Source organism: Anas acuta, chromosome 15 (assembly GCF_963932015.1).
Source record: "Anas acuta chromosome 15, bAnaAcu1.1, whole genome shotgun sequence".
Taxonomy (NCBI): Eukaryota; Metazoa; Chordata; class Aves; order Anseriformes; family Anatidae; genus Anas; species Anas acuta.
The window spans coordinates 4,004,978-4,031,438 of record NC_088993.1 but is presented as its reverse complement, the minus strand read 5'-3'; the positions used below and the strand labels follow the sequence as shown (position 1 = coordinate 4,031,438).

The 26,461-nt window shown below is 37.6% G+C and overlaps 1 protein-coding gene across 50 annotated transcripts in view; it reads right to left on the bottom strand.

Annotated features, from left to right (window-relative positions):
• The window catches only part of RBFOX1 (RNA binding fox-1 homolog 1), an 881,332-nt gene that overhangs the window by 146,073 nt on the left and 708,798 nt on the right, over positions 1-26,461 (bottom strand). For 45 of the 50 annotated variants that reach the window (XM_068698951.1, XM_068698955.1, XM_068698956.1 and 42 more), the window contains one exon: positions 13,664-13,906. In XM_068698951.1, the coding sequence (XP_068555052.1) occupies positions 13,664-13,906 (243 nt within the window). Of the gene's footprint in view, positions 1-13,663; positions 13,907-15,793; positions 15,901-17,992; positions 18,150-26,461 lie in introns of those variants that run through there. The other 5 variants (XM_068698993.1, XM_068698983.1, XM_068698992.1 and 2 more) reach the window with 5 other exon arrangements.

The window sequence follows — 26,461 nt, the reverse complement described above, 5'->3', positions numbered from 1 at the left end:
GTGTCTGTAAAAAAAATATTTCTCATTACAACTCAAGTATTTCCATACCTTTAAAAACAAAAGAATAAGGACTCTGAGGAAATAGCAATAGAATAGCTGTCACTTGCAAGCACACAAGTTGTAAGAAAATTTCTGTGGCCTAAACTATCACTGTGTGTGAAAACCCACAGAACTTAGTTTTGAATATAATTTCATGTTCAGATTAATTCTTCTGTAAATAGTATATTTACATAGTTTCTTTTCAGTTTGGTAGACTTCTCTATCTCATACATTCTCTTAACAAAGCACTGGGTATTTTATTATCCAAAGCTCCCATTACAGAAGCTTCATCTGCAAACATACTAATTAGCATAGGCATACTTAGATGTTTCTGGATAGCTGGGTGATCATGACTTCAGTATGTCACATTGTGTGGGTATATATATTGTTTTCAAATAAAATATTTAGAAACTATTCTTGAACAGCTGGAAGTTATATGAATCCTTATTAAATTAAATAGTTGACATCTTTTGATGCACTTTCTGTAACAGCAGGAAAAAAAAGCACAGGCACAGAAATTACTTGCCAAGTATAACCACTCTTCTCTTCCCTTTTGACTGACTCAGAAGACATTGTGCTGACTTTTTTTTTCTTTAATAAATCAGAGAAAAAATATTTTAATTACGATCCAACTAAAAAAGCACTACAAGAGGAAACCCTTCATTCTTGCTTTCTGGGGTATAGCAAGCTGGGAGGCAGTGCCAATTTCATCTCAAAATTAGTCAATATGTAAGTATTGAGATGTTCTCAATGGCAATCGTTGAAGTCCTCTGTGCCATTGATAGTGAATTTTTTTGTACTTTGTCTACACATTGGCAGTGTTATTAGACCTCATGGCTGAGGCCAATGAGAAGTCCCCCCCTTCTCACAAGCATTTTTGTAGACCTCTTTGCTATGGATGTGAAGCACCTGAAGAGTGCTATCCATTTTCCAGTCATGTGCAGATGGATTTCAACAGGCATCTCAGAATTTGTGTACTGGGGTAAGACTCTAATTTTATGTCAGAGGCTGTTCTCAGGAAAAAGAAGAGATCAATGGAAATGACAAGTGTTTCAATGGGTGAGTCTGTTGGAAAAGAAAATACAGAAAATCTCTTTGAGAAAAAGTAGTAGATGACCTGAGAGGTCTGTAGTAGAAAGGCTTTGAGGGTCTTTTTAACTCAAAAAAAAGCGTTACAATATGCTGATAGTGTAACACAACTGCATGGGATACCTTCTGAGAAAGCATCTAGACCCAGCAAGATGCAGCAATCTAGACAGAGAAATAACAGAGAATTCATGTTCTCCACATCAATTATAAATACCCATCAGAAGATTAGATATTTTCTCCACGTCACACTAAAATCAACTGTGGCTGGCTTTCGAATGTTGGGGTGGAGGGCAGAAATAAAAGAAGAAATACTAGATAATCTTGGAATGGTCAGAAACTGGGAAGAAATAGGAAGCAAAGACAAAGAAGTTATACTAAAAAATAACATAAGTGGAAAAATCAGAGAATATTACAAAAAGGACGTAAAGACTCATAAAGATAGAAAGGGAAACATGATAAAATGCACTCAAAGATTAAAAGCAGACAAGAAGCAAGCAAAAGTAGAGACAGTTTTTGCATTTATGCTATTCTTTTTAAAATCACAGAATCACAGAATTTCTAGGTTGGAAGAAACCTCAAGATTATTGAGTCCAACCTCTGACCTAACACTAACAGTCCTCCACTAAACCATATCCCTAAACTCTACATCTAAACGTCTTTTAAAGACTTCCAGGGATGGTGACTCCACCACTTCCCTGGGCAGCCTGTTCCAATGCCTAACAACCCGTTCAATAAAGAAATTCTTCCTAACATCCAACCTAAAACTCCCCTGGCGCAACTTAAGCCCATTCCCCCTCGTCCTGTCACCAGGCACGTGGGAGAACAGACCAACCCCCACCTCACTACAGCCTCCTTTCAGGTACCTGTAGAGGGTGATAAGGTCACCTCCGAGCCTCCTTTTCTCCAGGCTGAACAACCCCAGCTCCCTCAGCTGCTCCTCGTAGGACTTGTTCTCCAGACTCCTCACCAGCTTGGTCGCCCTTCTCTGGACTCGCTCAAGCACCTCGATGTCCTTCTTGTAGCGAGGGGCCCAAACTGAACACAGTACTCCAGGTGCGGCCTCACCAGAGCCCAGTACAGGGGGATGATCACTTCCCTAGCCCTGCTGGCCACACTGCTTCTTATGCAAGCCAGGATGCCGTTGGCCTTCTTGGCCACCTGAGCACACTGATGGCTCATATTCAGCTGACTATCCACCATCACTCCCAGGTCCTTCTCCGCCAGGCAGCTTTCCAACCATTCCTCTCCCAGTCTGTAGCTCTGCTTGGGGTTATTGCGCCCCAGGTGCAGGACTCGGCACTTGGCCTTGTTGAACTTCATGCAGTTGACCTCAGCCCATCGGTGCAGCCTATCCAGATCCTCCTGCAGAGCCTTCCTACCCTCGAGCAGATCGACACACGCACCTAACTTGGTGTCATCTGCGAGCTTACTGAGGGTGCACTCAATGCCCTCGTCCAGATCATCGATGAAGATATTAAAGAGGACTGGCCCCAGCACCGAGCCCTGGGGGACGCCACTAGTGACTGGCCTCCAACTGGACTTGACTCCATTCACCACGACTCCTTGGGCTCGGCTATCCAGCCAGTTTCTAACCCAACGAAGCGTACGCCAGTCCAAGCCAAGAGCAGTCAGTTTCTTGAAGAGAATGCTGTGGGAAATGTTGTCAAAAACCTTGCTGAAGTCAAGGTAGACCACATCCACAGCCTTTCCCTCATCCACCAAGCGCGTCACTTTGTCATAGAAGGAGATCAGGTTCGTCAAGCAGGACCTGCCTTTCATAAACCCATGCTGACTGGGCCTCATCGCCTGCTTGCCCTGCAAGTGCCGCGTGATGACTCTCAAGATCATCTGCTTCATGAGCTTCCCTGGCACTGAGGTCAAACTGACAGGCCTATAGTTTCCCGGGTCTGCCCTCTGGTCCTTCTTGTAGATGGGCGTCATGTTTGCTAGCTGCCAGTCAACCGGGACCTCCCCCAATAGCCAGGACTGCTGATAAATGATGGAAAGAGGCTTGGCCAGCTCCTCCACCAGATCTCTCAGTACCCTTGGGTGGATCCCATCTGGCCCCATCGACTTGTGCACATCCAATTGCCGTAGCAGGTCACCAACCAGTTCTTCGTGGATAGTGAGGGCCACATTCTGCTCCCCATCCCCTTCCGTCAGCTCAGGGTACTGGGTATCCAGAGAACAACCGGTATTGCCGCTAAAGACTGAGGCAAAGAAGGCATTAAGCACCTCCGCCTTTTCCTTATCTTTTGTAACAAGGTTTCCCCCCGCATCCAGTAAAGGATGGAGATTTCCCTTAGTCCTCCGTTTTGCATTGGTGTATTTGTAAAAAGATTTTTTGTTATCTTTAATGGCAGTAGCCAGATTGAGCTCCAGATGAGCTTTGGCCTTTCTAATTTTGTTCCTGCACAGCCTCATAACATCCTTATAATCCTCTTCAGTGGCCCGCCGTTTTTCCCAAAGATTATAAACCCTCTTTTTTCTCCTAAACTCAAGCTGCAAATCTCTGTTGAGCCAGGCCGGTCTTCTTCCACGTCGGCTCGTCTTTGGGCATGTGGGGACAGACCGCTCCTGCACCATTAAGATTTCCCTCTTGAAGAGCGCCCTGCCTTCCTGGACTCTTCTGCCCTTCAGAATCGCCTCCCAAGGGACTCTGCCAACCAGTGTCCTGAGCCGCTCACAGTCAGCCCTCCGGAAGTCCAATACAGCGGTTTTACTGGTCCCCTTCCTGGCCTCGCCAAGAACAGAGAACTCCATCATTTCGTGGTCAGTCTGCACAAGACAGCTTCCGACCACCACATCTCCCACCAGTCCTCTGTTTGTGAAGAGAAGGTCTAGCGGGGCACCACCCCTGGTAGGTTCACTAACCAGCTGCATCAGGAAGCTATCTTCTGCGCTCTCCAGAAACCTCCTAGACTGCTTTCTCTGGGCTGTGTTGTGCTTCCAGGATATATCTGGGAAGTTGAAGTCCCCCACGAGAACAAGCGCTGACGATTTCTCAACTTCTGTCAGCTGCCTGTAGAACTCCTCATCTGTTTTCTCATCCTGGTTCGGTGGTCTATAACAGACCCCGACCAGGACGCTAGCCTTGTTGGCCTTCCTGCCAATCCTAACCCAAAGGGACTCAACCTTGTCATTCCCAGCCTTGAGTTCCACAACATCAAGAGATTCTCTAATATAGAGAGCCACACCACCACCCCTTCTGTGCTGCCTGTCCCTTCTGAAGAGTTTATAGTCAGTCATTGCAGCACTCCAGTCATGAGAGTGGTCCCACCACGTCTCCGTGATGGCAACCAAGTCATAGCCTGACTGCTGCACGATGGCTTCCAGCTTCTCTTTGTTACCCATGCTGCGTGCATTGGTGTAGATGCACTTCAGCTGGGCCATTGCCTTATCCCCCGGCCTTGCCATTGTTCCTCCTGGCACAGCTCCAACAAGCCTTGTTTCAGCCCCATCCCCCATCTTACCTAGTTTAAAGCGTTCTCAATGAGCCCCACCAACTCCTGGCCCAGGATCCGTTTTCCCCTTAGAGATAGGGACCCGTCTGCGGCCATCAGGCCGGGTGCCGAGTAAAGCGCCCCATGGTCAAAAAAAAACAAGATTTCTGTGCTGGCACCAGCCTCTGAGCCATGTGTTTATCAGGTGGGCTTTTCGTATCCCGTCAGTACCTCTCCCTGCCACCGTAGGGATAGATGAAAACACCACCTGTGAAATATTAGCAATTATTTTATATATGTATGTTAAACCTCCAGAGAAGACTCCACAACCCCCCTGGGCTGTCTGTTCCAGTGCTCTGTCACCCTCACTGTGAAAATGTTTTATCTCACATTTAAGGGGAACCTCCTATGTTAGAGCTTGCACCCATTGCCCCTTGTCCTATCATTAGATGTCACCAAGAAGAGCCTGGCTCCATCCTCCTGACACTCACCCTTTACATATTTATAAACATTAATAAGGTCATCCCTCAGTCTCCTTTTCTCCAAACTAAAGAGACCCAGCTCCCTTAGCCTTTCCTCGTAAGGGAGATGCTCCATTCCCTTAATCATCCTCGTGGCTCTGCACTGGACTCTCTCAAGCAGTTCTCTGTCCTTCCTGAACTGGGGAGTCCAGAACTGGATGCAATATTCCAGATGCGGTCTCACCACGGCAGAGTAAATGGGGAGGAGAACCTCTCTCAATGTACTAACCACAGCCCTTCTGATATACCCCAGGATGCCATTGACCTTCTTGCCCACAAGGGCACAGTGCTGCTTCTTGGTCATCCTACTCTACACTTGCCCTTGTTATATTTCATTAAATTTCTCCCTGCCCAACTCTCCAGCCCGTCTAGGTCATGATTTAAGGAGGAAGACAGGGAGCCATTTGGAATGATCTTCATAGCTTTTAGCTACAAACCTTGCTAGTCTGTCATCTTGTGGATGGCATGGTCTACCTGACCATTCTGACTTCTCTCTGAAGATCCATTTTCTTGCAAGCAAGGAACGGAGGATGTTCTTGGTTAACCAAGAGATTACTAACACATTCTCCTCATGCTATCACACAAAGTGCTCCTGACAATATACAAGTTTGTATCACAGTTATAAAGTCTTGATGCAAGGAGAAATTGAGTTCTGCTAAAGTTGCAACCCATTTGCTGTTTGTAGGCTAATTACAACAGAATGGAAAACATCATTAGCTTTACCTAATCTAGCAGAGACATTCTTGTATTTAGTGAAAATGAGAGCTAATTTTCAGAAGAAAAAAAGTCCACCACGTAAATAAAGATCAATTCTAATTAACATGTTATAATATAAGATGCAGAAGGTCAAATATAAAGTAAGTTGTAATTAGCTATTTCACCACGGCAAGGTCCCCTTTGAAATTTATGCTTAGTTTATTCAGCAAAATGTGCAACAAATGTTTTTCTCAAGACATTAGAATCTGAAGAACAGCCAAAGCATTTGGATGCCATGGCTACTTAAGACTGCTAAGAGAAAAAAAAAAGTCAATACAGAAATAAAGAACTGGTATGAAAAGCCAAGAGCCCAAGAGGTGACAGAAGGAGCAGGAAAACTAAAAAACAACAACATCAACAAAAACAAACAAAATACAGTACTCTTTCAGGACCAGCCAGGAAGAAAATGTTAAATTGCTTAATTGGTCAATTAAATTTGGCAGATCGGAAATTAATTGGTAATGCTTGCTGGAGGAAAGTTCAAGCTGGAATGATACCACTATGTCTCTGTTTGACAATGTCACTGAAAATACCTCTGCAATTTTTTGTGCACTTAATCTGTCTTAGTATTGGCTGGTACTGCTTTCCCAAGTAAACTGAGCTGTATTAGTCCACAATAAGCATTCAGAGAGGTATTCAATAGCACACAATCAACTAATTTATTTGAGAAAACGTGGCTAGAGATGACAGTGTTATTGCTTTCTTAATTGCTGTTTGTTTTTTTGTTTTTTTTTTTGGTTGTGGTGGTGTTTTGTTTTTTTCTTAATTTATTTTGTGCTTATGCTTTACTAGTACACTATCACCAACTTCAAGCATAAGAGGAAGTTAAAGTAACAATATCTCAGAAAAAAAAAACAAAAACAAAAAACTTTTTGCCTTCTGTTTCAGTACCTTGCTTGCAATCCCCTCTTAGTACGAGTATCAAAAGGAAATAGAAATGAGATGATACCTAGATCATGAGGATCCAAGGACTGCAATTTCAGAACACAAGATAAGCTGATGTGCATGCAGTGGCACAATCAGCTGCCCACAACACTGTTCAACAGGTGCTCTCCTCACACCATATACCTACTGACACATGACAGATATGTTCTGAGAGCAATGCCCAAGTTAACTCAGCAACACCAAAAAAAGGAGTGACTGTCTTCTTACCAGGCAATACAAATAAGAATACAAACAGGGACTTCATGAACTGTCTTATAGAAATCAGTTGGTTTGAGGTTCTGTGTATTTGAGGTTCTGCAGAAGCAGCTATTTCAGAGCATCCACTGACAAATACAGATGTTTAAGTGAGCAGTATGTTTGTGCAATTCTTTAGCATAGACAGAGAAACACACACAGGGCATAGTTACAAAATTTACAAGGACTCTTAGCCAGGGAGCTTCTTAGAAGCAATAATACATATGATCACAAGACATTATCATGCCTCACCCAACTTGCACAGAATTATGTTATCTATTTGGGATGTCAGTTTTGATCTCTTCACCATACTGTAAAATAGGGGCTGGACCAGGCTGCTTGCTTCTGCAGTTGCAAAGCAGTGAGGGTGCTGAAACAAGCTTCTTGAAATATTTTATTCAAGTAGCAGTTGGGACCAAATATAATAGATAGCATAACTGAAATAGCACACCATGCTGATACAATAGCCTGTACCAGCAGGGTATGATTTAGATGAATAAACACTGCTGTAACAGTTGTCAAAGTATTACCAACTATTTAGCATAGCATGCTGGTGACAAACATCTACAGACAAAAATATGGAATTGAATTGGAATAAAAATTGGGTCACTGACATCAGTAGGGGAAAAAATAATCCATCCATGGGGAGATCTGACCTGCAAGACAGTCCCATCATGGTGAAACATTCCTAGCTGCTCCACAGAGGGAGCACAGTCCTCAAAAGTGCCACGTTTTAGAGGTTACCTAATGAATGACGTGGTTATCTGCACTGCAATTCTGCTCAGTTTTATCTAGCATATCAGTTATATTCACACAGAACCCTGTCAAGTTCAGTAGGTGCTACAGGAGGAATTTTGGTAATAACCAAGCTGAAATTTATCCTTTGCACAGGAGTAATGCAAAAGATACCTCATCATCTTCAATGGTCACAGACAACCCACACCTCTGCCCTACATCTTTGAAAGGATTCCAGAAGCATAGTATCTCCTAACACCATGCTCTGTATATTGACTCAGAACCAACATAGACAGAAGATAAGTATGCACTAAACCACCAACATTACAAAGCAACTGTGTTTTCCCTGGAAGATGCCTGTCCAAACACATGAATTATTAAATGCATTTCAGCTTGTGAAATCTGGTGAAATCACACTCCAAGGCAAGAAGGCTACAGAATGATCTCAAGGTTGTCCTAAATCGGAAGCATTTAGAGGAACTTTAGAGGGGATTTTTTTTTTTTATACACACACATACATAAAACTCAGGATAGCACAAATCAGGTTTTTACCATACCAACTTTGCTTCTTTTAATTGTATAATGCACAGATTAGGAGGCACTACAGAAAAAAAAAAATATTCTACTATTATCTGCTTCCTCACACATGCAGAGTTAATGCCCTTTGCATTTACAAATCCATCTGCCACAGAATTCAACAGAACTTGCTCATAAAAAAAAAAAAAAGAAGCAAAAGTTTAAAAAGTTTTACTCTCTGAGCCATATTACAGACATACAACATTTGCATACGTATAGATGTAAAAGGTGATTTCATATCTAAAAAATGATCAAATATCTTTAAAATCCTTTAAAATATGTACTATAACTTAACACTCAAAAACACTGAAAAATTTACAGATGTTACTCATCATAGATTTATAATACTATTACCATCAGTCCATCCTCCTGGAAAGAAACATTTTTCTCTTTTTGATTATGAATAAAAGTATGTTTGATGTTATACAACTCCATAAGTCTACTAGTGCTTAAATAACCTTACAGGAGAACCCAGTGCTGGATAAGTATTGATCATGCATACCCTCAGACAGACTACTTCCTTGATTAAATTTAAATAAACATATTGATCCAAAAGATGAAAACCAGAGAAGACTCAAAATAGAATTTGACAGTATTTTATTACGTACGGATGATTTTATATTGTTTTAGTTAAATAATCCTGTCTTTAAAATCCTGTCTTTACTTCGCTTTCATCCTGTACATTTTCTCCTGTTTAATAACATCTAAATAGAGAGTTAGTAATTTGTAGACATACTAAGTATCAGTCATTTCCAGCACTTGTCCTAACAGAACACTGTTCCTCACTATTTTATCAAAATAACATATAAAAAAAGTACTAGGAAATGCATTTTTACAAGTACAAGAGCATTTCTAATCCCACATCTTCACTGCTAGATTGATTTCCATTAAATTGTATTTCAACTAGTTATGCACAACAAGTAGAAAAGTAAAATCTTAACAATATCAGAAAGTTTTGTACTTCTTGTTTGCAGTTTTCAGTGTGCTTTGTAGTAAAATTGAGCAAAAGCAAGGAGAAAATGTTAGTTCTTAACTGAAAATAACTCTGGAATGAAACTAAAGAGATAAGTGTAAGGAATGGCATGCTTGTTGACAGAGTAGGTTGGTTCAATTAACAAAAACTAATTAGAGATGCCCAAACCAGTTGGGAGTGCACAGAAAGTCAGCCCTAGAGATAAAAGATATCTGGAGCATTATTTTCACATATTGTGTGCTCTGTGGAGAAACTCAATGTGTAAAGACTTGGTGCAATGGTTTCTTATAAAAAGTAATTTTTTTTTTAATTTTACTTTAAAAAATAATTAAAAAATAAAATAGAAAATAATTTATTTCCTTCATATTAAATTCTCAATAAAATATTTTAGATTTGATCAAGAAAATACTCACTTATTTACCACGCAAACTCAAAGACTGTTTAAAGCACTGCCATTTTGGCTTTACACCCATTTTGAAAGGCTCTCAATGATCAAAGACTATTCGGGAAACATTTAGTAAAGCCTATAGATTATACTATGTATTATACTTATATATATATATATATAAAAGAAAATTGAGTCTACAGACTTCCTATATTAATAGCACTTTAATGTGCACAAAACTGCAAAGCTGTAATAAAACTGATGATTGGAATCTGAACTTGGAATTGAAATACTGACATTAGCTCCAGCTGGGCCAGTATCACATTCTGCAGTGCAGGGTTCAAGAGAAGTTGTATGCAACTTTTTATTTTTATCTCTATTTATATCTTTACTGTGATTTGGGTTACTCAGGACCCCATGTGAGCTCTTGCTACAATGTACAATTCTTTCAGACAAAATGACACAAAAAGAAAGGGGCAGACAAAGAAAGCCAGGGTATGTGTCTAACCTTAGTGTGGATTAAATCCTTCATAGGTAAAATTAAGTCACTTCTGATAACTGTTCTACAAATTAGAAAATTGCCCTGCAGCTTATTAGCTTTATATTTTGAAATTTTAAGATCCATTTTTAGTGGCATATACAGCTTCAAATGTACAGAAGTATGTACATAAATAAGAAAACTCAAAAACTGGTCTTACTTCAAATAGCTTATCTGATCTACATTAATCACCACAATGTTTTTGTGAATGATCACAAATTTTCAATGCACCTAACACAATTTACTGACAGTAAACTGTAAAAATATTGGGCCCTGCTAAAAAAAAATACCACTACATTCCCAATCAACTCCAATTAAAATTCTTAAGGACTGGAAACCAACTATTCAGAAAACTAGCAGTAACTGGAAAGAAACAAACATTTTTTCCTTCAACAGTAAAGACAACATGGAGTTAAAATGTAGACACAGTGCTACTGAAGCTCTATTTCAAAAAACAGACACATATTAAACCCACAAAGAGATGTACAGAGGTGGACCCTCATAATATTACAAAACCCAAATGCCTAGGCTCCATCTCCATATACCTATTTATAATGTCACTACAGTGTGTTAAGTGCAATACTAAAGATCTAGGTACCCATAATTAAATTGTGCAAACAATATTTGACTGCAAGTTTGTAAAACTGGTGATTAATATGCTAAATGTCAAGGGTACCTTGAACAATGTAGATCCACAGAGAAACACTTCTTGTAAATTTGTATTTTCAGTGTACTGTTCTCCAAGGAGGGACAGTACATATTATAACATATAACACATTATAGTACACATTATAACATATTAACATATTATATAATATATATATATATATACACACACACACTTTTTTAAATAACGACTTTCTCAAAAGCACCCTAATGTCAAAAGCAAGGAAATATCATTCTTTATGAACAGCATGGGAATTACTTAAAACAAAGTTGTGCACATTACTCTGTAAGAAAGGAAACTGGAAGGGAAGAAAAGGATCCATAATAAAAAGAGCAAATAAGTACATGAAATTCCCCAAATACAAAAGGTTAGTGGTATTGCAATGTTATCCTTCAGAAGATGGAATTTCACTCCAAGTGGAGCCAGAAGGGAGAAAGTATGTGACAGGTAAAATGCAAACTGCATATCAGGAAGGCAAAAAAGGAAATTAGAAGACCAGATAGCAAATTATACAAATCAAATTCCAATCAAATCTATTAGCATATCAGAAATAGGAAACTCTCAAGGGAATCACTGATCTTGCTGGAACTAGTATTGAATAGTCCACACAGAAAAAGTATGGGCATTCCAGACAATCCAAATTATTTCTTTTCATCAGTCTTTACCACAGAAGATGTTGGAAAAACGTATACCCAACTTTTCTGATAGAGGGACAAACGCTCCTTCAAACAGAAAAATCAAGAAGCAGAGAGCAAACACAATAAATTGAAAGCAATAAATGATGAGGGATGAGCTCCAGCCCTACTTACATCGACAGGTGTTTTACCGTTGATTTTAGCACCAGCAGCCTGTTACTTCAGAACCAAATAGCAACAGACCAACAGTTCAGAAACACAAAAAGGCTGAGCTAGGCATCATAGAGATCTATTCAGTGTGCAGCAGTGGTCAAAAGGAGCAAGGGAAATAGCAAGATATAGAAAGAATGAGACAGGGACAATGGCAAAGATGACATTTTTAATCAATATCCAACCTTTTCTGGAGTACCTATTCAGCTTAGAGTTCCTGTTCTAAACCAATGACAGTAGCACTCAGCAACAGTTGGCAAAAACAGTTATGGAAGACAATTTAAAAAGTTTGAAAGAACCAGGAAGGTAACTTAGCAAAGAGAGAAGAGGTAATCCTGTACAGCTGAATACTTTTTTTTAAGTATCCTCACACTACTACAGCAAAGGTCAAGTCAGACCAATAGAAAGATGCCAAATCAAGAAGTAAAGGACTTAAGTATTTTACTGAATAGATCACAAAACTGTGTAATTAATTCACAAGGGCATCTCCTTACAGGAAGAGAAGTTAATGACTACCTGCATGGTTCAATTCATAATAGCATGGAATATTCTTTCTTTCCTTTTTATTAATTTTTTTTTTTTTGCCCCCTCAGGTATATGTGATTGAATGTGGTGTGGCACAAAACTCATGTGGGTTTGCTCAGTACTGATACATCTGTGATGACCTTGCTATTGGGATACAGAAAAAAAATAAAGCATATGCTTTCTTAAAGACTCAAGGACTTCCTTCTCCTTTTTCAAAGGCTAACACATGAAGTGCCCTAGGTAATTCCTATTCTTCTAGATGCAAAATATAAGATGTTAGAGTTTTTCTTTCTTCCTCATATCCATATAAAGAAATTAGTGACATGGCAAGACACACAGATCTTCAAAGCAACTTATTTAACAGTAACCACTTCCCTTCTCCCTCCTGCCCTGATGCATGAAACTTGAGGTTCAAGGGGAGAAAGGGGCAGTAAGATGAGGGATGGAATATGGCTGAAGCAAGGAGAGCAATGACAACTAGTAGGAAGGGATGCTTCAAGCGTATACTCAAACTGCAGTGTGCTGTCTGTTCTGTGCTAGATCCTACATGTGCAATGCAGGTGCTCAGTGGCTCAGAAATCTGCCAGCTGACAGCACTGGCTGTGTTGGGTTCCAATCTAGAACTAAGACAGGAGCACTAAACTATCAATGGATGAAATTTGTGACTTTTAAATTACAAGATAAGGATATCCAAGCAGTCTCTTGCATAATTCATAACACTTCAGAACTCCATATATAACTCATGTAGAAGGAAAGCCTAACATTTCTGCTCTGTTGAGCACAGACCCACACACAAGTTTGGTATAGGCTGCATGAAAAACTCTCTGGAAAATATAGCGTTGCAGGTATGCTCTTGACAATACTCATTCATGCAGTTATTTAAGTAATTTTAATTTAGGATCATTCAATGAATACTCATATGAAAATTTATACTCCTGTTTGTCAAAGATACAGAGCTCGTTAAAAATTACAAAATAAGTTAGTTGTTTGTTGTTTTTGTTTTTTTTTTTTTTTTTCAAACAAACACTAACAAATATTCTTTTCCAATGTTTTCCTAGATCAGACTTAGTTCAAGTTTATTATACGATTCATGGGCTTGCTGTGGAACAGTTTGTCTCTCTGCTATTGAAAATGAACTACTGATTCTACAGAGCTCCCACACTGCCTGAGAGACTCCAAAAGCAGAAAAACGATACTCTCCTATCTCAACAACATTTTACAATTATCGATTTAACATTGATAAACTATCAATGTTAAAATTGCCTGTAATCCTAGTACAAGTGTAACATAGATAACAATTGTAACCAAGATAACATAAGAATGAATGTTATCAATAAATACACATATCACGTGAAATTCACAGCTTTAAATAGGGTCAAAACTTTGACTTACTGTGGCTGTGCCGGAGACAGTTTGTGCATTTGTGTCAGCTGCACTCTGTTCAGAGTGTGTCTGAGCAGGAGGGTACATGTTTAACGTGTGCTCTGGAACAGTGGTTTGGCCTGTGTAGTCTGGAGCTGGATGAGGATGTGGGGCTGTGTATTCTGCAGGGATACCATTCTGAGGAGGAGCAAACTGGGCTGAGGCGTAAGGCTGTGCCATTGTGTCAGGAGGTGCTGTAGCTTCCTGATTACCCTGTGAAGATCAAAGGGGAAAGAAAAGGAAGAAATGTGGAGTGAGATAAAATAACTTAGAAAGTAATGAGAGTATTCTGCTACAATTGCTGGCCTGAAAAGGGTGCAATGTTTGTTTCTTGAGGAAAGTATTTCCTATCTGAGTTAAATCCATTTTCCTAACCTTACTAAATCTTACTACAATTAGAATCTGTACCTGTAGACTGTTCTTTAACTGTAAAAAGTCTGTGAAAGCTTACCTCAACTAATGCCTCCAGTCAGACAAGGAAAAGGGACAAAGCTTAGTTAATTCCAAATGTTTCCAAGTGCAACTACTAATACAAAGCTCTGGTAAGGCTAGCTCATGGTCTGGGACCCGTTCTGACTTACCCTCCACAGAACTTCTTTGCGACCTGCACACAGAGGGGAATTTGGGTGTATTCTGTTAACACACCTGAAAATATTTATATGAAATAATGCTTTATGTGGTATTCAAAACTACTTTGAGATACACTGTATTGAACAACTGTATGCCACAAATGTTTAAATTTATGAGATTCACAATATTAAATATTTGAATATTAAAAAAAAAATACATCAAAATAAGATCTACTAACACAAAACTTTTCTCTTATGTTATGGTCTTTTAATAGAAATGGATATGGAGAGCTTTAAAGATTATATAAATTTGAAGACAATAGCATTTCATTTCCGTATTAAAATACACCTGTACCATTAAAAACAGATATCTCTACAGATAGATCCATCCTTATGTTTGATGTAGAACTAGGAAGTCAATCATGCTAACCTGTCAGTTAGAGACCTCTGACTAAATGCTCTGCTCATACCAAATACTAATGATACCGGGCAGGAAATGTACAGAGCAATCTTTTGGAACCTATTTAAATGATGTCCAAAGTATGATGTTACAGCATTAGAGGCCATTAAGACAGGGACTATGGACTCCAAAACTTAGATGGCTAGCTGGTTTACAAGAGAAAATTATCTTTTTAACAAGTAATATAAAAATGAATATTCGAGTAATTTTACTTATTTATAATGCTTTGCCATTTTTCCACAACGAATACAAGCATATGCACAGGGGTACCATAACGATTTAGGTTGTTTCTATTCATCTGTCCTTGATTTCCTAATTTCAAAATAGACCTGATGAATAGAAGTCATTCTTTTGCACTTCATACCTAATGATAGTTCCAGCCAACTTCAGCTAACTCAGACATTGGTGATCTAACCTGAACTCGGCCTAAGCTAAATTAAAAAATTTACCATATCACAGCACAGGAAAAAAACATTGGTATACGGCAGGCCTAGAAGGGAAAATTACATTTTGCTTTGTAAAAGGCATTACCTTTGTCCTAGAAAATGAAGATTTAGCAATAGCAAACGAAACCTCCCTAATCCCACCTTTGCTACTGTTTTACTGTATGGCCTTGAGCAAGTAGTTTACATTGCTACATTCAACAATCTTTAAAATGAAAGCAGTGGCATTTAGATACTTCACTTGTTTAAGTCACTAAATTTTATTGGCATATATATACAATATTTCCAAGCTTTATATTACACTGAAACTTGCCATTAAAAAAATAAAAAAATTAAGGAACATTCAAACCACTTGTATATGTACACATATACCTTCTTATATTAAAATGGCAAGGCCCCTTTTTCATTTCTTTTATTTTATACTTTAACTTAAAAAAAAAGAAGATAAAAAACAATAATGAATCGATTCTCCTGTAGATACTATAGACATTTAATAATGGTAAATAAGTATTTTGCAGATGCAAGGGAGCTTAGACTTTCTTTTAAATGAATTATTTCTGGACAGCCTTCAGCAAGCGGCAAGAATGAACAACAGCAAATTGAATTCTGCCTATGGAAGCATTTTCACCTTGCTGGATTTGAAACACAGTAGCTGGTTACTGCTCATCTTTAGGGCTCTGCCTTCATGTTAGATGCTAAACATAGCATTAGAGTCAGCAGCTGTTAAAAAAAGAACATTAATAGTAACAAAGGGATCAAAAGCTAATGTCCAGGTGCATTTGATCTAAAGGTTTTTGTACTACTCTGAGTCCTAAAACAGATGTTGTGAGACCCTCACTGTTTCTCATTAACATTGACAGCAGTTCCATGAAACCCTAATTAATATTCAAAGCATTTACACTTAGTGCTAATTACAGCTAATATTTAATTAAGAGGATGGAGCTTTTATGTGATTTCTTACCAGCAACTCCAAATAATTCATTATTTAGATTTATCATGAAATGGCAAACTGCACTGGAAATTACCTTCATATTGCAGAAGCTCTTCTACCTCATTCACTGGACTTGCTAAACTGAGGTTTGGATTGCTTATTAATCAGGCCTTGGTTACAAATAAATAAGCAGTGAAGGGTTTTATTATTTTATATATATATATATGTATATATGTAACTTCAACATGTTCAGGGATTTACAGCTTTATTATAATAAATAAACTTAGAGTAGAAAACTGGCAAGCAAGGTTATCATTCCAGTCATTGTGTGTTCATTAAATTGTTTTGGGGAAAAAAATAGAAAACAAACAAACAAAAAACTAAACATGCTATTCTACTGCTAGTAAGTTTAAAATGATAATGACAATGAATCTGAGTTGTTATTGTCATTAATAGGCAGATGCCTATTATAGCCTTTAAAATCATTGTGAATTTTTGAATCACAATGAATTCAGTAGACAATATTACAAGGTAGTATAAAAGCATACAAGTATAAATACATTCTTTACTATTTACATAGGTATCATGCTAATAGCTCATTGTTTTGAATATAAATTTACGCTAAGAACAATGTAGTGCAAACTAACAAATATATATATACATGTAGTTAACAAAAACTCAAGGCTACACAAAACTCATATATATTTGAGTAGATTTTAATGAATAAGAATTCTTTAGTCACTTAAAATGAATAAAGGAAATAGTAGGTTTAATTAATTGATCTGAGAATATACAATGGCCATGAAAGCAACAGGAAATATTGATCCTAAATTACCCATGGATTCAGGTATTAAAGCAATCTCGAAACTGTGGATGATGGTACACAGATGTTGCTTAAAACAACCTAGGCATGAGAGGCTAAACAGAAGTTGTCATTTCAGATTCAGATCCAAGTATCTTTAAGTTTAAATGACCCCTTAATGCTCGCTTTATGCATGGTTTTTAATAAAGTAGTTGTTGGCAACAGAAAGAAGAACAAAGGATGGCAGACAGTCAGGCTCTGTTAAATGTTCTGGCCTGAGATTTAATGAAAACCACATTTCAACTGCAAAGTATGCTTTACGTGGCAGTGTATAAAATAAGCTTTTATTGCTTTCCAGTTAAATGTTTAACCCTAAAGAACAAAAAAACGAAAGTGTTCTGATGATGAAGGTAACTGAAGTCGCTCCTATTCCATACGTTTACATTACTCCACTTGAAGCAAAGCTTAGAATATAAAATGCTCCTAGTATCACAGATCTCAACATGCCTTTTCAGCATCTTCTGCTCTGAAAGGATTTCATAATTAAGAAATGTGTGAAAAGTGTCAAAACATAATAAAGCAAGCTTGTTATGTTTGTACACAAAAGACAGAGTAGAGAAAATATTACTTATGCAGTGTTCTTTTTAAAAACACATCTGCAGCATACAAATGTATTTATTCAATGAAAACCTTTCTGCTTGCCTGCATTTTAAAGCCTAACTAACGGTTTATTGTTTGTTTTACTCTATTTTCTGTTTGGTGCATCTTGTTTTTTTGGAAAGAGATAATTCACATTTAGAGAAAACCTCTCATATAGTAGTTAAATGAGCCAAACTGCATCATATCCTCAGGGCATGGAAACAAAGAAGAAAAATGCAACATTGCTCTGTAAGCCTGCTGATTATAAGAACAGTTCCGTTAGATATATCAAGCACAGCAGAGATACATAATCACTGATGTAGTTTGCCTTCCATCGGAATGGCTAAGCAACAAAACGTATTAGAAGTCTTGCATGCAATGGTGCAGCTGGTTATAAGAAACACCTTGTTTTGACTAAAACCAAGAGTTTCAAGTGAAAATAAAAGTGAAAATACCTGCTGTACCATCCTGCTCCTTTTATCCTCCATAAACTTAGCAGCTGCTCTAGTCCCAGGCCATACAGCATCTGCCCAAAGCAAGCATCAATTATGGATGAGGGCGTGTGAGCAATGTAATGTGTGTATGAGTGTGGATGATAGGGGTGTTGAAGGAGGGGGAGCTAATGCAACGCTTACTGACCTCCCTCTCAACATCTGACTGCTCCCAAAACCTAATCCAGATGGGACTCTTTCAGTTTGCAGGGCCTCGCCCCATCAATCACAGCAGGCCACTCCTCTGTCTCCTGCTACTAGTTATAGAGTGCACCACTGAGCAGATGATTGCACACAGAAGAAGAAACAACGCAGCTTGACTACATTAATAGCTGTTTAAAAAACATTAGAAATGCTACTATGTCTGTTGCCAGAAGCAGAACATTTTTGTTTCAAAATTAAGACAGCTGTATTCAAACTTACTAAAAGTCCTAAACTTATAGTAATTTGGCTTTTTGATTGTTACAACATGCATATCTCTGTGTGATTAATTTTTCATACATGTGGTAGAGTTAATATCAATAAGATTTCTATTTTAAAATTGCTGAACTCCATAAGTAAACCATCAATACTGAAGCAGCCTGTTTTAGATTAACTGTACTTTATCCTTCGATGCAAATAAAATATTGTTTCCTTTTTTGTTTCATTTCATGACATCCCTATTGCTTACCAGGGAAAATATTTCAAAAATGCTTCCAAGGTTTAATTTTGAGAAGCACTTTAAGCAAGTTAATACTTAACTGTTAAAGGAGCTTTCCTAGTTGCTCTGGAGGAGGTTTAAAATGATTAAACCTCCAATCAAATCACATAATGAAGAAAAAAAGAAAAGAAAAAAAGATATAGACGGGAAGATACAGATGGCCCCCAAAGAATACACTTCTATTGACACTCTGTCACTGACTGCCTACAGAGAAGAATTCAGAAACAGGGCAGACACTTAACGTGGGAATTCTTCTTACAAATGTTAGGATTTATGTTAGCACGATAATATTAATATGAAAAAGGTGGGCAGGGCAGCAGATAAACAGCTGTCAGTCCATCATTAAACTCATACTTCAACTGAAATATATTAGATTTCTGTAAAGCAGAAGTGTAATTCTCCCAGATTTGTTGCAGGCACCCCCCAGTTAATAATAATAAAAGCAGCCACTTCAGATTTTTCAGAAAGAATCACACATTGAACCAATAATCACATCTGACTTTTCTTCCAAGCTTTCTCTGTTGCAGCTTAATTATCTGACCAAGCCAGTTGACTCAGATCGTTTACTTCTGCAGTTACACAAAATGAAGCCACCTCTCTTTTTTGGAAAGTTACTCATAGAGATTCAGATTTCATTTAAAAAACAGTATTGTTCCAAAATAAGAGCGTCCCTAAAAGAAAGAACATGTAAAATATATTTTTGCTAGAGATAAAAAAAGCAATAGTAAGGAAACAAAAAAGATTTTCTTCACTACCTCAAAAACAAAGTACCATTTCTTTACTCTCATTACTGAGAAACATGTACTTTTGGTTCTCTTCACATATAACATACTGTACTCCAGTAAATGTCTATGTTCTTAGTACTGCTATGTATACATCTGAACGAAATGTTCATTTTGTGTCAGTGTCTGATGTGTGGAACAGACTAACGAAAATCACAACACCCACAAAGTAGGAAGCTTAAATATATTTACTTGCATTTCAAAGAAGACAAACTTACTTAAAAATAAGTCCTTGTCTGAATTCCTGCCTACGTTCAAGACCACATAGTATCATGGATGTAGAGATACACATTAAGAAAGATTTCTCTCTAGCATCAACATTCTTTCCAAGTGTCACTGCTCAAACTTCCTACTACCTTTATGACTGTGATTTATTACACTAGCTTTCCTTATCCTACATGACAACTCTTTCTATTGATATTTTTAATGTCCCAAATAGACATAATTGTCACATTAATTCGCATTTGCATTATCATCTAAATCTTTCTTTCTCTTACTTGAACTTCCTGCCTGTCTCCCACTTTTTGCCAACTCTGTTAGACCCGCATTTTATATGGGTCTTTTCAACTACAGCTCAACCTCCTATTCCGTCAATCAGTATTTTCCTCTTTTAAATAAATGAAAAGGTTTTTATATCACATTTTAAAAACATCAGCCTCCAAATTTGCCTAAAGACCATATAGTAAGAGAATCTGAAGTATTCAGCAGATTTAGCTAAAATTCATATCCACAAGGATAACTGATTCCTCAAACATTTCAAAGACAGTTGTAAAAGGAGCTTTTCCTTTTCCACAGGTTAATATAGGAAAGTCCACCTAAGTCTAATTTTACACCTTTACGAGAGAATACTGAAGAAGATAATGTAGCATCCTTGATGGTGAGAGGATGGGGAAGGATTGGATTATCTATGTACATACAAGGTGCCTAAAAAGCTACCTGGACATATGCCCTTTAAAGAGCGTAGCAATCAACATTTAGAAGTCTAACTGGCAGCGAGTTATGAGTGCCATGTGAAGACCAGGTTCAAAACTGTGTAACAGCTTCAGAAAAGACTTGTATGACATGCCAGAATGCAAGTTCACCTAGGACATCCAATAGGGGAAGTACTGGAGGGCAGTTCTGATGTTCATGGGGATCCTGAGAAGTTAGAGGAAAGGTCTGAGAAGAACCTGATTAAAATCTGTCTCCTGGGACAGGATAGCCCCCTGCATTGGTACAGGCTAGGGACTGGCTGGCAAGGAAGCAGCTCTGCAGGAAAGGATCTGCTGGGGTCCTGATGGATGACAAGTTAAGCATGAATCAGCAGTCAGTCTTTAAGACAATAACAGCTAACTGTGTAGTGGGGTGCATTAATAAAAAGGCAGTCTGTGAATTGAGGAAAAATATTATTCCTCCTAGAACAGCACTTTTCAAGCAGCATCTGTGTCTGGTGTAGAGCCCCCCACGACAGAAGATACACTTGAAAACTGGAGTACAGAGGTGGGTTGCAGAAACTTGGAGGACTGGAGCACATGGCATGAGAAGAGGCGAGGGAGCTGATTTAGCTTAGCTTGCAGGAGAGAGGGCAAACAGACAGCCTCATTGTATCTTCTCCAACATAATGGGTAGTTACAGAGAAAGAACCAGACTTTTCTCAGAGGGGCAGAGTGAAAGAAGCAGCGGTGATGGTCAAAAGTTGCAGAAACAAAAATGTTGTTTGCCCATAAGGAATACAAAACTGGGTATGAAAGCAGTTAAGCACAGGAACATGCCATTCAGAGAGGCAGTGGAAGCTTGTAGACTCAAAACTTAACTGGGCAAGCCCCTGAGCAACCTGATATATCTGTGCAGTTAGCCCTGATTTAAAAAGGAAGTTGGGATTACATGGCCTCTGAAATTCCCTTCCAGACTAAATTCTCCTGATTCCAAGTGATTTCAACAATAGAATATATTCAAAATGAATTTTATACTTTCATCTTACTTGATGTCCTTCCTCATAAAGGATTTACTGACAGGGATGAGATGAGTTACAACTTCTAGTCTGCTTTCTCTCCTCAAGAAATCATATTTCAATTATTTCAGGTGGATTTTGAAAACTTTCATAGAAAAATATATTTACCTTTGTTTAATCCACAGCTGAAGCAGTATGAAGGCGGTAATTACTATAGCACATGCAAAACAAGAACAGTTTAACAAACAATGCTAATAAATGTTGTGAATTGTGACATGTCTTAATTATCTGCCAAATGTCACCATTCTCTGAACTGCAGTAAAGCTAGCATGTCCATTTTCTTATTTTTTTTAGTATCTAAAAATTGGTTGACCAAGACTTTTTTTCTTTTAATTATTTTTAACTGAATACTGATTGACGATACGGGATTTTTAAAGCTGCAACAGTTCCCAAATCAGTTCCTAAGCAATTATAGGAAGAGAAGTGAGAGGTTAATGCACTGAAGAAACAATCGATGAGAGGTGGAGAAAGAGAACAAAGCAGCAGAAATATATTATACTGCACTGACAAAAGATTCTGTCCTGAGAAAGCATTTCTTAATAATCATAAATTTCCAATCTGTAAGATTTACAGCAACGTATACCAAGTGGTAAATTACAGGCCTCTACAGGAGCCGTTAAAAACATCAATCTGTTCTTATGATCTACCTAACACACAGCTCAGAGCTACCACAACTGAAGTAGTATGTGAGAGGAAAGAAACATGCACTGCACCCAGGTAGCCTGCAGGTCTGCAAAGCAATCCAAATCTGGGAGCTGTTGGGCTTTCTCTTATGACTACAGACAGAAAAAACAACAACAAAAAATCATAGCTCAAGCAGTGAAAGCAGCAGAGATGTGTTAGCATGACTATTTACTAGGATGCATTGGCTCTTCTGAGAAGCCATATATACTATTCCAGGGGACCAGTGACATTTGTGCTTATGTAGCAAGAGTACTACTGGTCATGCTATAGCCCTGCATCATGCTTTGTTAGCCTCTCTCCTTGGCTTCACTGAGACTATTCCTACTTTGTAACTTACACATAAGCATAAATATTTTCAGAAATTGAGTTAATAATAATACATGCAAATATATATAATATATGCAAATATATGTGAATATTAAAAAAATATTTCTCTAACTGCCACCTGATTTGTCAAGGATTGAGCACTCCAAAAGTTTATCATCTAGAGAGGCTAACTGAAGAGCAAGTAAACCCCATTGCAGGTATATGGCTCTTACTGCAGACAGATAATTTCTAGAAATCAGATAAAATCTTGTAACATAGTTAAAATAATTCATTTAAGATTTTTTTCTAAGTAGACTTCAACAACTCAATCACAGTTTGCTTACAAAAATAGCTAACTATATTTCTCAGGGGATAGGGATAGGATACAACCCTGCTTTTTAAAAGAACCTGAAGCAATTTAAGCAAGCTGTGGTCAATAGTTACACTAAGTCATCCCCAATTTACAGATGTTGACTCATCTAGATTATATTAAAATGAACTGGCTTTTTCAGTTGGTTTACTAATGAACATACCACAAAATACAACGATGTATTCAATGAATTTATTAGCTGTAGAAAGTGGTGAACCTCCAGTCACATACAGAGACAATATCTTTGAAGGTTATTTGTTCAAAGAAACCATATCACAGTTTTGTGTTTACATAATTAGTTATTTTTTTCATGTACAAATAACTGATTTTATATTAAAAAAATCATGGGCAATTTGAGTGATGTGTTTCACAAGTGTTATACACAGAAAGCCAGGAATCTGGAACTGCAAACATCCACAGTAGTTTTGTTTTTCAGCATAGTAGACCATCATCTGCTTCACAAAAGTCCCACCAAAGTTATTGCACCAAAATACTACTCACACTAGGAATTACGATTTCTAGAAAAACAAGGCTAAGGGGACAGAGCAATGTTACACGAGAATACTGAAGGGCAGCAGCAGCTGAGTGCAAAGTGGCATACCACCTCTTTGAACTGAAAACTTGGAATGACCTCTTTTGACCAGGGACACGGTCTTTCACTGATGAGCTGTAATTTAGCCTCAGAAAAGAATGGAGACATTTTTCTTCACAGTCCCTGATGCTGAATCATTTTCTAAGGCATTACCACAGTAACCACAGTTCATCCATTATAGGTGAAACAGGTCTTGAGTTTCAGTATCACAAATGGCAGGATCATTACTTGACTCCACTGAAATCAAACAAGGAGCTTGGTCAGTTAGTAAGTGAAATGAGAATGCAATGTCATCCTAAGTCATCTTAAGCAGCAAAACTGCCTGACGAAGATCATAGCTCCTACTTATTCGTTAGCAAACATCAATGTATACAGGGCTGCTTTTCAGGACAGTTCACTTGAACTAGCCAGGGTAAGCAATTATGATTTTTGTACCACCGTCCCCATTGAACTAGGGGGATTTGTTTTCTTTCAGTTTACTTAGTTTAAACCAGATAAATTTAGGAGGTTTATTTACTTATAAAGTTCCATAAAACAAAACAAAACAAACAAACAAAAAAAAACCACCAGTGACAACATTGAGTTCAGGAATACAGAGGAAGACCAGAAAGATAAGCAGCAGTTGGACTTCAGGAAAGCAGACTCAAATTTATCCCAGGAATAAGGAAATCCCAAGGATCACCCATGAAGGACTTAAAACACAGACATGTAATCTGTATTAAGTGCCCAGTTATTTGCTCTTAGTAGCAGATATTTATAGACCATCAACATTTTAAATTGCAAATGAAAATCTATTATCTCCCTTTCCTTCCCCTAAAAGAAACTACCTGCATATTGTTCATGGATATCCTGGACAATAACATGCAAATGTATCTGGGAATTACACATATTCTGCAATGTAATTTTTCAGCAGGTAGAATTTTTGTGCTTCCATGTCCAAACCCAATGTCTTGAACAAATTTAGCAGAACATTTATGAACTCCACAAATCATATCTACTAGTTGCAAGAAAAAAGAATTGTGTTTTTCTCTTCCATATGTTTGATTTAAATGAAGAATTTTATTCAACAGAGCTGAATATAATTTTATAGATAAGAAATTCACCATTCTGCTGTTTCCTTTATTCAAATAAAATATGTTTATATAAAGAATCTAGAAATTAGCTGTTATGATTGTTTTCAGACAATGCCCATTTCCCATTTATGTTTAATTATAACATTTCCATCTCTGTGTTATTTATGATGGAAACCAGATGACCTAAGCTGCAAGGACCATATAACAGAGAAATGTTATCTTGTTTAATACCAGTTAAGGCAGCATTCATTTATTGGCACTGAAATGTAATGATAGAATATCATCTTCACTGTTATTTACGCCTAAAATTAAAATCACTATCAAAATATCATTAGACACAAAGAGTACAGAGATTGGCTTCCTGCCTCAGCTATACTTTGCTATGTTTTTTTATCACTGTAATCATTTGTGTACTTCAGCTAATGCTGATGCTAAAATGTTATAACATTTACAAGTAACTGTTTACTTCGTGTTTGCTGTTAGCAAATTAAACCATAGTACTGAATAAAGGTAAAGTTCTTCTCAATGATGAGATGACAATGGCAATAAAATTTGCCTATGCAATGCAAAACTGATTTCTCTACTGAATGTCACAACTGGCTGAAAATAAATTAAGAATCTATTAATAGAGAGCTACAATGAATCTGCAGTTATGACGAAAGCAAATAAAATCATTTAACGATTCCTATAGCACTGGAAAGACTTTCCCTAATTATATAAATTAGTAAATTCTACTTTGTTAAATCTCTAAACAGCTTCTGTTGGTGTGGAAGGAAAGGCCAATTTGTCTATGTATTTTCATTTCCCCATCTCTAGGACAGGGACTAAAACCACTCTCAGATCTGCAGAACTGTATTGGACATTTTCTCTAGAGATACATTTTCTCAGACTAGCCCCTCTTCACAAGGCTGAATACGTACAGAGGACAGTAAAACTTGCTACATGCCGTATGCCACAGTTGTTTAACCCTGAAAATTTCTAAAAACCATTACTTTGAATAATACATTACTTTAAAATAATGCAGATTGTGGGAATGGACACAAATGAGCTTTCTTTGATTAAAGTTTGTTTCTATGCCTCTGGGTGTGAGGAACGGAGGAGTTGTACAAGGAAAGGTATTTCCAAAACAGAAACAGCACTTAGAAAACTTTTGGTGTATTTACCAAAAGCACACAGCAGCCAAAACTACTTTTGATTACACAGTGCAGCAGCATGCTTAACAGCAACAGCAGCCAAACTGTAGGCTTAGCAAATATAAGTGTCTGCATAGGCTATTTAGGGAGAGAAGAGATATAGCCTTAAAACTGCTTTAATCCACATGAAATGAAGTATCTTTTATACTAGAATGCCAGAACACTAGATTAAATAAGATATCAAAAAATATTGAAACAGTTCAGCATTTGCTGAGCATGCAACTAGCGAGATAAAGAATACAGCAAATGTGTTAGTATTCAGGCAGCTTCTAGGTGCAAAAGAAATTCAGATTAGATATTGCTACACAGAAATTGATAGCTAGTAGGTATTCAATCAGAAAAGTGCTTTTTCTTTTAAATATTACAATCACATGGTATAGTACATCACTTGTGTCAAGTTAAATTTAATCATATCAGCATACTTAAAGGAAAAAACCTGAATACCTACTCACCTACTCATGCCAAGAGGGATTATATGAGGCTTTATGAAACCTTTTCTTTTTATTTAATATTCTGATATCTGTATAGAACAATTTCGATATGTTTTATACCCTCAGACTAATCTATTCCATTGTCTTTTTAATGCACACCTAGTATGTCTGAACTCATAGTCCCAGTATAATGTGTACTGTCAGTTACTTATGTTCTTCTGAAGTCTGCCTATGTAAAAGACATTTTCCTTGAAGCAGAAATAGGTATAATGAGAGCGATGCTAATTTTCTTGAGAGTAAAGCAACACCATC